The 11,166-nt window shown below is 44.5% G+C and overlaps 1 protein-coding gene across 2 annotated transcripts; it reads right to left on the minus strand.

Moving 5' to 3' along the window:
- Positions 1 to 6,644: 6,644 nt before the first annotated feature.
- On the minus strand, positions 6,645 to 10,650 carry LOC311149050 (acyl-coenzyme A thioesterase 1-like). 2 transcript variants are annotated; one of them, XM_084186151.1, is made up of 10 exons: positions 10,314 to 10,650; positions 9,879 to 9,978; positions 9,593 to 9,783; positions 9,186 to 9,349; positions 8,553 to 8,672; positions 8,240 to 8,328; positions 8,043 to 8,136; positions 7,661 to 7,741; positions 7,401 to 7,542; positions 6,645 to 7,122 (listed from the first exon to the last, which is right to left on the minus strand). In XM_084186151.1, exons 1-10 carry the CDS (start codon positions 10,507 to 10,509, stop codon positions 6,992 to 6,994), a joined length of 1,308 nt encoding a protein of 435 aa, XP_084042277.1. In that variant the 5' UTR covers positions 10,510 to 10,650; the 3' UTR covers positions 6,645 to 6,991. The 2 variants fall into 2 exon arrangements, with proteins under 2 accessions (XP_084042277.1, XP_084042278.1); XM_084186152.1 differs by lacking the exons at positions 6,645 to 7,122; positions 7,401 to 7,542; positions 7,661 to 7,741 and adding an exon at positions 7,756 to 7,956.
- Positions 10,651 to 11,166: the final 516 nt, after the last annotated feature.

The raw sequence follows: 11,166 nt of genomic DNA on the forward strand, positions 1-11,166 counted from the left end.
AATACGGTGCAGTCGTCCTGTCCCCTTTGCAGAAAAGCATCCCCAAAGAATTATGTTTCCACCTCCATGCTTCATGGTTGGGATGGTATTCTTGGGGTTGTACTCATCCTTCTTCTTCCTCCAAACACGGTGAGTGGAGTTTAGACCAAAAAGCTCTATTTTTGTCTCATCAGACCACATGACCTTCTCCCATTCCTCCTCTGGATCATCCAGATGGTCATTGGCAAACTTCAGACGGGCCTGGACATGCGCTGGCTTGAGCAGGGGGACATTGAGTGCGCTGCAGGATTTTAATCCATGACGGCGTAGTGTGTTACTAATGGTTTTCTTTGAGACTGTGGTCCCAGCTCTCTTCAGGTCATTGACCAGGTCCTGCCGTGTAGTTCTGGGCTGATCCCTCACCTTCCTCATGATCATTGATGCCCCACAAGGTGAGATCTTGCATGGAGCCCCAGACCGAGGGTGATTGACCGTCATCTTGAACTTCTTCCATTTTCTAATAATTGCGCCAACAGTTGTTGCCTTCTCACCAAGCTGCTTGCCTATTGTCCTGTAGCCCATCCCAGCCTTGTGCAGGTCTACAATTGTATCCCTGATGTCCTTACACAGCTCTCTGGTGTTGGCCATTGTGGAGAGGTTGGAGTCTGTTTGATTGAGTGTGTGGACAGGTATCTTTTATACAGGTAACGAGTTCAAACAGGTGCAGTTAATACAGGTAATGAGTGGAGAACAGGAGGGCTTCTTAAAGAAAAACTAACAGGTCTGTGAGACCCGGAATTCTATTATTTATTTAATTTTTTAATTTTTTTGGGGGGTAGATCAGCTTAATATTGCAGACATAATTAATTTTCCAGGTCAAGTTTCAGCTTTTTCAGGAGAGGCTTTATTACTGCCACTTTTAGTGAGTTTGGTACACATCCAGAGGATAGGGAGCTGTTTATTGTGTTCAACATAGGACGGCCAAGCACAGGAAGTAAACAGGAAAACACTCATCCAGAGGCAGCGCTCCTAGTGGCCGGGGACATTAATGCAGGGAAACATAAATCCATTCTTCCTAATTTCTACCAGCATGTTAAATATGCAACCAGAGGGAAAAAAAACTCTAGACCTCCTTTACTCAACAGTAAAGTGTAGGGACTGATCAGAGCCTGAAGGTACGGAGGTGCCGTTCCCCTCACAGCTCCGTAGGCAAGCACCATGGTCTTGTAGCAGATGCGAGCTTCAACAGGAAGCCATTGGAGTGTGCGGAGGAGCGGGGTGACGTGAGAGAACTTGGGAAGGTTGAACACCAGACGGGCTGCGGCATTCTGGATGAGTTGTAGGGGTTTAATGGCACAGGCAGGGAGCCCAGCCAACAGCGAGTTGCAGTAATCCAGACAGGAGATGACAAGTGCCTGGATTAGGACCTGTGCCGCTTCCTGTGTAAAGCAGGGTCGTACTCTCCGAATGTTGTAGAGCATGAACCTACAGGATCGGGTCACCGCCTTGATGTTAGCGTAGAACGACAGGGTGTTGTCCAGGGTCACGCCAAGGCGCTTTGCACTCTGGGAGGAGGACACAACGGGCAGTCCTTCCCTGGGAGGAAGAGCAGCACCGTCTTGCCAAGGTTCAGCTTGAGGTGGTGATCCGTCATCCACACTGATATGTCTGCCAGACATGCAGAGATGCGATTCGCCACCTGGTTATCAGAAGGGGGAAAGGAGAAGATTAGTTGTGTGTCGTCTGCGTATCAATGATAGGAGAGACCATGTGAGAATATGACAGAGCCAAGTGACTTGGTGTATAGCGAGAATAGGAGAGGGCCTAGAACTGAGCCCTGGGGGACACCAGTGGTGAGAGCACGTGGTGCAGAGACAGCTTCTCGCCACGGCACTTGGTAGGAGCGACCTGTCAGGTAGGACGCAATCCAAGAGTGAGCCGCGCCGGAGATGCCCAGCTCGGAGAGGGTGGAGAGGAGGATCTGATGGTTCACAGTATCAAAGGCAGCAGACAGGTCTAGAAGGGCAGAGGAGAGAGAGTTAGCTTTAGCAGTGTGGAGAGCCTCCGTGACACAGAGAAGAGCAGTCTCAGTTGAATGACCAGTCTTGAAACCTGACTGGTTTGGATCAAGAAGGTCATTCTGAGAGAGATAGCAAGAGAGTTGGCTAAAGACGGCACGCTCAAGAGTTTTGGAGAGAAAAGAAAGAAGGGATACTGGTCTGTAGTTGTTGACATCAGAGGGATCGAGTGTTGGTTTTTTGAGAAGGGGTGCAACTCTCGCTCTCTTGAAGACGGAAGGGACATAGCCAGCGATCAAGGATGAGTTGATGAGCGAGGTGAGGTAAGGGAGAAGGTCACCGGAGATGGTCTGGAGAAGAGAGGAGGGGATAGGGTCAAGCGGGCAGGTTGTTGGGCGGCCGTCCGTCAAAAGTCGCAAGATTTTATCTGGAGAGAGAGGGGAGAAAGAAGTCAAAGCATAGGGTAGGGCAGTGTGAGCAGGACCAGCAGTGTCATTTGACTTAACAAACGAGGATCGGATGTCGTCAACCTTCTTTTCAAAATGGTTGACAAAGTCATCCACAGAGAGGGAGGGGGGGGGGGGGGGAGGATTCAGCAGGGAGGAGAAGGTGGCAAAGCGCTTCCTAGGGTTAGAGGCAGATGCTTGGAATTTAGAGTGGTAGAAAGTGGCTTTAGCAGCAGAAACAGATGAAGAAAATGTAGAGAGGAGGGAGTGAAAAGATGCCAGGTCCGCAGGGAGTCTAGTTTTCCTCCATTTCCGCTCGGCTGCCCGGAGCCCTGTTCTGTGAGCTCGCAATGAGTCATCAAGCCACAGAGCAGGAGGGGAGGACCAAGCCGGCCGGGAGCATAGGGGACATAGAGAGTCAAAGGATGCAGAAAGGGAGGAGAGGAGGGTTGAGGAGGCAGAATCAGGAGATTGGAGGGAGAATGATTGAGCAGAGGGAAGAGATGATAGGATGGAAGAGGAGAGAGTAGCGGGAGAGAGAGAGCGAAGGTTGCGACGGCGCATTACCATCTGAGTAGGGGCAGAGTGAGTAGTGTTGGAGGAGAGCGAGAGAGAAAAGGATACAAAGTAGTGATCGGAGACATGGAGGGGAATTGCAGTGAGATTAGTAGAAGAACAGCATCTAGTAAAGATGAGGTCAAGCGTATTGCCTGCCTTGTGAGTAGGGGGGGGACGGTGAGAGGGTGAGGTCAAAAGAGGAGAGGAGTGGAAAGAAGGAAGCAGAGAGAAATGAGTCAAAGGTAGACGTAGGGAGGTTGAAGTCCCCCAGAACTGTGAGGGGTGAGCCATCCTCAGGAAAGGAACTTATCAAGGCGTCAAGCTCATTGATGAACTCTCCAAGGGAACCTGGAGGGCGATAAATGACAAGGATGTTAAGCTTAAATGGGCTAGTGACTGTGACAACATGGAATTCAAATGAGGAGATAGACAGATGGGTCAGGGGAAAAATAGAGAATGTCCACTTGGGAGAGATGAGGATTCCTGTGCCACCACCCCGCTGACCAGATGCTCTCGGGGTATGCGAGAACACATGGTCAGACGAGGAGAGAGCAGTAGGAGTAGCAGTGTTTTCAGTGGTAATCCATGTTTCCGTCAGCGCCAAGAAGTCGAGGGACTGGAGGGTAGCATAGGCTGAGATTAACTCTGCCTTGTTGGCAGCAGAACGGCAGTTCCAGAGGCTGCCTGAGACCTGGAACTCCACGTGGGTGGTGCGTGCAGGGACCACCAGGTTAGAGAGGCAGCAGCCATGCGGTGTGAGGCGTTTGTATAGCCTGTGCAGAGAGGAGAGAACAGGGATAGACAGAGGCATAGTTGACAGGCTACAGAAAATGGCTACAATAATGCAAAGGAGATCGAAATGAAATGAACTAAACATCTGGGAAAGGAGAGAGCGGGGCCTCCCTCACCACAACACCCAAATATAACTCTCCCAACTTCCACCTCAGAAACTATAATTGTTGTAAACTACAGCGGTTCAATGTTTTCTAGGAATAGACTAACTTAGTTTATTCAGCTAGCTAACTTGGTACAGTATTCTTCCGTGAAAATCATCCAGGGCACCTAGTCATAAGACGCCACAGCCAGCTAGCATGCCGGACTCCAACAACACGGTTTAGCACCAATACTCGGCCACAACAAACCACCAGTGTGTCAACACGCCAAGCAGATCATTCGTGTCCGTGTCTAACGTTGTGGGTTAGTCCCGACAGCTTGAGCGAGTCCGTCGTCAACTTATTCAGCCAGTTAGTTAGCTAGAATAGTTAGCATACTAGCTAGCCATTGCTTTCAGACAAAGAAGAAACCCCTCCTTTCATGACACGAACACACAGAGAGAGCCAAGCTAACGTTAACTAGTCACCCATGTCCCGAATTCCCTTGAACGACTCTGGCTACCAATATGTAAAAACAAAACACAAATGTAGGTTATAACATACCCCTAGCAGCTACTGTTAGCTAGCCAAGTGCAAAGCTTTCCACTGAATTGACTCAGCCAGTTCGCGTCTGTTCGCTAGGTCATTCCAGCTATTGTTTAGTAGTAGCTATCCAGGTAGCAACAAGCTAGCTACATTTCAAGCACAGTAGCCACTTACTACCTAACGTTAACGCTTCAGACAATGAGGTTAGAAAACAGCTGAATGGTAGGCATTATTGTATGTAATTATTGTAGGCAGCCAGCCGGCGTAATTACAGGCACTCTCAGGCGTGAAACAACTATCCACCATTGCTAATAGTTGCCAGTAGCTACCCGCTAGCTAGTCCAGGTAGTGGGTTAGCTAGCTAGCTTCGTGCTTCACCGGGCTCAGCCGAATAAAATACTAACCTACAATAATTACATACAACAACCCACGATAACTACCTACAATACCTAACTACAATCTAAATACATAGTTTAAGCTTTACTCGACAAAGCCCAAACTATGTATAAAGCCAAGCTTACCTCCCGCCAGAGAGACACACAACCTCACCCGACGACCTCACCCGACCACACCAAGCCACCTTAGTCATAGATTGTTCTCTCTGCTACTGCACGGCAAGCGGTGCCGGAGTGCCAAGTCTAGGACTAAAAGGCTTCTTAACAGCTTCTACCACCAAGCCATAAGACTCCTGAACAGCTAATCATGGCTACCCAGACTATAAAATTTTTACTTAACACTTTTATTTTATTTTATTTAAAAACTGCATGGTTGGTTAAGGGCTTGTAAGTAAGCAATTCACTGTAATGTCTACACCTGTCGTATTCGGCATATGTGGCAAATTCCATTTGATTTGATTTGATTTGATTTGATTTGAAGTAGCTCTTTCAGTAGTTTAGTTGGAATAGGGTCCATTAGGCAGCTGGAAGGTTTAGAGGCCATTACTATTTTCGGGAATGTGTTGAGAGATACAGGATTAAAAAACTTGAGTGTCTCCATTGATCCTAGTTCCTGACAGTTCTATGCAGGACAGTTGAGTTTTGGAGAAAATGCAGATTCAAAGAGGAGTCCGTCATTTGCTTTCTAATGATCATGGTCTTTTCGTCAAAGAAGTTCATGAATTCATTACCGCTAAAGTGAAGGCCATCCTCATTTGGGGAATGCTGCTTTTTAGTTAGCTTTGCGACAGTATCAAAAATACATTTGGAATTGTTTTTATTTCTCCTCAATTAGGTTGGAAAAGTAGGCTAAACGAGCAGCAGTGAGGGCTCTTCGATATGGCACTGTGTTGTCGGAAGACTTCCAGTTTGGTGGAGCGCTATTTCCGTTCCAATTTTCTGGAAGCTTGCTTCAGGGCTCAGGTATTTTCTGTATACCAGGGAGCTAATTTATATATAACGATAAAGCTCCCACAATCTTTTTATTATCAATTTCATTCAGCCAATCATGTGTGTCACTGCAGTACATGTTGAGTGCCCTTATCTATGAACACGCTGAAAGTCTGTTATTAATTTGTTCACAGATAAATAGCATTGTATCTGGTCAAACACAATTCTTTCTAAAGGTTTGCTAAGAGCCGGCAGCAATCTGATAGGTCGGCTGTTAGAACCAGCAAAGGGTGCTTTACCATTCTTGGGTAGCGGAATGACTTTAGCTTCCCTACAGGTCTGAGGACAAACACTTTCTCCAGGCTCAGATTAAAGATATGATAAATACGAGTGGCAATATAGTGCGCTACCATCCTCAGTAGCTTGTCAATACCAGGCGGTGTCTCATTATTGAAGGACAACAATACATTTTCCACCTCACCCAAACTAACTTTATAGAATTAAAAAATATAATGCTTTTCTTTAATTATTTGGCATTTTATGCATGAATATGATGGCTCACAGTTTGTTGTTGGCATTTCATGATTGAGTTTGCCCACTTTGCCAAGGAAATAGTCATTAAAATAATTGGCAATAAAAAAGGTTTTGTTTTGAATGAGCCTTCTGATTCAATGAAAGATGGAATTGAATTAGTCATTCTGCACATTTGTTTGAAATCTTTGTGGTTTTACTGCTCTTTTGTGCTGACAAAGATAGTCAGTCTTACCAATAAATCACAGCTGAAGTACATTTATTCTGTTCAGCACCTAAACCAGAGCAGAGAAATGTTTCTATATTTTCTAAAACTAGAAAGGACCCGCCTTCAGAAGTATTATCAAGCAGACAAGTAGACAGGTAAAATAGTGTAATATTATGTTACATATTTTAATCAAACCATATGGTTAAAATGAAAAATACATACAAAAAAATACGTACCTAAACAAATTGCATTCATACTGTATCAGAACTAACATCAAACAATGAGGCAATTGATCAAGTTTGGGGTACTCATTTGGCATCTGGGCAGGAACAGTTGCTGTCTCTCAAAGTTATCTTTGTTTATTTCTTTGTCTGAACTGCATGGTGTCCATTGCTATTTACGTCACAGTTCATTGTCTTATGTCAGATAACGCGACGATTCCCCCAGCACTGATCGGTTGAAGGACGAGTGTTGCATAGGAGTGATGCCACCTGACGTAAGACAATGCTCACAATCTGGACTGCACATGGTGTTTGACACTGTGACAGAGATGCTCTCGCAGAAAACCTATAATCTTCTCCCATGAGTCTTCCTGTGCGACGGCGTGAGGTTTGGTGAGGCCTCCCCACAGCATCACCACTACAACAAGTTGGAATGACAGCTTTAGATTTGAGACATTTGAGACATTCTCTTATGACTGTGTAATGTAGACCTATATGAAAATTGGGTCCAGTAACATAAGAAAAACCTAGAACTGTAGGATCATTAGTGGACTAGTTTCATCTGGCGTGGTAATGCTTGGCTAAAGCAGAAATGTGCAACCCCCTGTTGTCCACGAGGAATGTATTGGGACTCCTATAGGAGCACAATAACTATAGAAGCACAGTTTGTCTGCATGAATGACTCTGGAAAGGCACCTCTCTGTTGGCCTGGCTGCAACACAAAGGTACAAGCCCTGCAGTGGGGTCCATACGGCGGTTCAATCAGGTGACCAGCTCCAGGGTAGGACAGAGTGGTCAGCAGGTGACTGTTCCCTGCTCTCTCCATCATCTGCTTCATCTGAGGAGAAAATTATGGAGTTTAACGCTAATTAATTCATGTCATGAATTGATATCTTGTATTTAAACTGCATTTAGGAAGCATGATGTTCTCCATAGGCAAACAGGACATAGCTCACGTCATCAGCTGATTCGACAGCAGCCCAATTCTGATCATCTTGTCCAACAACCAGCAGCAGAGGACATGTTATCCTCCCCATCTGAGGACAGAATAAAACAAAATGGAGCATGACTGAACAAATCAATACCAATTTAGGAGAAAATTGAATATTGACAGATACAACAATACTTCTGAGCCCTCAATCTTGTGAGATACTGGAGGATCATGATAGGACTGGATGAAGTGTGAAACTGTTCCCAGTATTGGTTGAGTTCTCCAGCGTAATCTTTTAGAGGTCCTTATCATCCTGTCCTCCTGTGTGAGATACATTTCCCTCGCTACAATCATCCAAACAAGAGCAGAGGACTGAAGGGTCTTTCTCTACATAACAGATCTCTTACCTCCACTTTCAGGTCTATATCTTCTGGAATGGGTAAAAGAACGTCCCTCCAGATGATGCGATTCTCCTCATCAGTACGGGCCTTTGTATATTTTCTGCGAAGGAATGGCCAAAGGTATAGTACTTATTTTTTCCTTGAAAATCATTAGGCTACTTTATAAACAGACAAATACAAGTAAACATAAGGTATTGACTCACTTGTCTATACCCTGAGATGTTTCCTCAATGGACTGGGTAGCTCCAATTCGACAAGCATGGCTGCCACTGATGCACACACAACATCTAGGCTAAAAGGAGTAAACAGAGATTTGTTTAAACTACATGAATACATTGTTTATTACTGACAGAGGACAGATAGACAAAAAGCATTTTGTCTCTGATATTAATGTGTTAAACATAACTCAATGACGGTGAGTATGATGGGGACATTTTGGTCGGGTGCAAGCGCATGCACATATGTTTATTCTGGAAATCAACAAACTGACAGGGCAGAAGTTTCTTAGGGACTTACTTTGACAGCTTCTGAGTAGGCAGTGATGGACAGAACCACTGTAACACCAAGGGAAAGGCCAAGCAGGGCAATTCTGTCTGCGGCCACTAGAGGGTGATCCTGCAGTAGTCTGAAAGCAGTCTGAGAAAATATCAGCATGTGACAATACTCATTTAGGCATTTATGAACGTTTTCTCAAGACAGTAGATCAAGAAAGACGTGCAGAGTGTTTTTTCTCCCAGCCCCACAGATGAGAGAGACAGCATAGTGATGTGTCCGTTAGTATTCACATTCAAAGACAGTGAAAGAGTCCTCTCACCTGATTCCAAAGTTCTAAATCAGTTACTAATTGTGTAAGGTAAGGATTCAAACTAGCAAACAAACAGTCACAGGTATTATGTAGCATTGTCTGTCAGACTGTCACTTGTCATGCAAGTTATTGTTTATCAAGATATTGTTCGTAAGATCTTACCGAGTGACTAAAAATAACTTCTTAAAACATAGTACAGTTCTTTGGAGCAGTTCCCATTTTGCAGGCACACACACACACTCACACACACGCACACACACACACACACACACACACACACACATAAATGGCAGAGTGTCAACCACGATTTCTATAGGAAAACGGTGCAGACGGTAGACACAAACCTCAAAGTAAGGGTAGCCAATGGTATAATTTTTTTTTTGGTCTCGGAAGACATAAATTAACGCCATGGCAGCAAAGCCCTGGGATGCCAAGAGAGCCGCTCGATATTCCACCAGGCCGCCACTACCTCCCCACATGTCTAAAACTCCGGGGAAGGGTCCGGGACCTTCAGGATGACATGACAAAAACATTATTGTTTGTTTCTACCAATGATCCTTTGCCTTATATATATATATATATATATATATATATATATATATATATATATATATATATATATATATTCAACATGTCAGAACTCTAAATGAAATTTGTTATGACTTATTATTACTCTACAGGTCTTAAGGAGAACCCAGGCAAAATGGCCAACATGTATGTGACCTTCAGTTATTGACAGCATATTGTGTACCTGGTGGCAGGAATAGGGTCCCTGTGACCCCTCCCTCTGTGATGTCAACCCTGCGGACTCCGGGGGCCATGTACCAGCGTTCTGTGACGACACTCGCCAGGGCCACCTGTTCCCTGAACCCCTGACTCATGTGTCCCCTGTACACAGAGATGTGCACCACCATGGGAGTGTGGACCTCCTTCTTCCTCAACCTAGAGAGGTCATAACAATTTGTATTCCAAAACTACCAACCACTTTAGCGTTTGCCTGAGTGTCAGAATACTCTCATGTTCATTCTCATGTTTACCTGAGTTCCGGTCTACTGCCAGGTATTGGTCTCATGCTCCACAACAGACCCATGGGCTCAACACCCTCATATGTCCCCCCTACACTTGGATCCTTAAAGACTATTAATGACATAAAACTTACTTGAGAAAGTACAGGGCGAAAAGTGTGGTTTGTGTAGGAAAAAAACATGCATTTTGTGACATAATTCTGATGTCAGGGGGTTTTAAATAGTTATGATGAATATGACACCAGTCCGAGTTTACAGAAGACATATTGTTATTTCACTGTAATTCCTTTAAATAAATAAAATGAGTTAAATACTTTCCATTGCAGGCACAAATACATCAGAAAGTGTATTTGGAAGTGTTTTTCTTGTGTTGAAGTAGATAAATGAAGTAGCTAAATCAAGTAGATACAGTAAATGAAGTAGATAAATGGAAATAATATCTCTCACCTGTGATCCTTCCCTGAGCATCACTGACATAGTGCCCAAACGCCTCCCAGTAGTCTGTGTCTTCAGACTGATGTAAAGAATGTAGCGTGACCTCCTGTGTCGGTGGTAAGTTCCCCACAACCACATGGAACTTCTCATCAAAGAGGGCTCTCGATGGTTTTACAGTCAACACAGGAATCACACCCATCTCACACATGACTTCTTCACAAAAAACTGTGACAACCAAAGTGTTGTTTATTTTTTCGAGTAAAGTACGTTGTTTACTCAGTTCTGTGTCCTGCGGCTGACTCCGTCCTACCACTGCACATTGACACTTCACAAGTGGTATTCTGTCCGGTCCAAACAGCTACTTTAACTACTTGCTCAGTACATATACGTAGATAACATGTAGGTAGGGGTTTAATTATTAACTCAAATATTCAAACATAACTAGGTGGATGAGTAACTCATTTGCAGGTCATTTCCGCTCTTCATGAAATAGGCTACAACCCAGTAGCAACGTCATAAAATGAGGCTATTCTAATAAAATAAGTACCTTGCGAGGAAAACATGATGAATGTGGGTTTTTATATGTGCAGTTTTTTGTTGTTGTGTGTGTGTGTGAAAGTCAATCTAATACCGTCTATCAGTACCAGAGGTGATATTCACTGAGGCTGTGAGGGAGAACACTAATCTCTGGTCAATCAGTGTTATCTTTGTAACATTTTTAGTTTGTGGGACGCATTGCTTGTAAGTTCTCTACAGGATGCCTATACCACAATCAGATCGAATGTACAGCAGCATAAAGGTCTCCTCTATAAATCACTCCATAGGACCAAGAAAGACAATCACGGACTACAAAAGGAAAACCAGC

Source organism: Coregonus lavaretus (assembly GCF_964263955.1).
Source record: "Coregonus lavaretus genome assembly, chromosome: 21".
Classification (NCBI taxonomy): Eukaryota; Metazoa; Chordata; class Actinopteri; order Salmoniformes; family Salmonidae; genus Coregonus; species Coregonus lavaretus.

Coding starts and splice junctions, on each gene's coding strand:
- LOC311149050 (XM_084186151.1), bottom strand. CDS start 10,509: ATGTGTGAGATGGGTGTGATTCCTGTGTTGACTGTAAAACCATCGAGA. Junction 8,673..9,185: donor TTGGCTACCCTTACTTTGAG/GTTTGTGTCTAC, acceptor ATATTTTCTCAG/ACTGCTTTCAGACTACTGCA. Junction 7,742..8,042: donor ATATAGACCTGAAAGTGGAG/GTAAGAGATCTG, acceptor TTCTGTCCTCAG/ATGGGGAGGATAACATGTCC.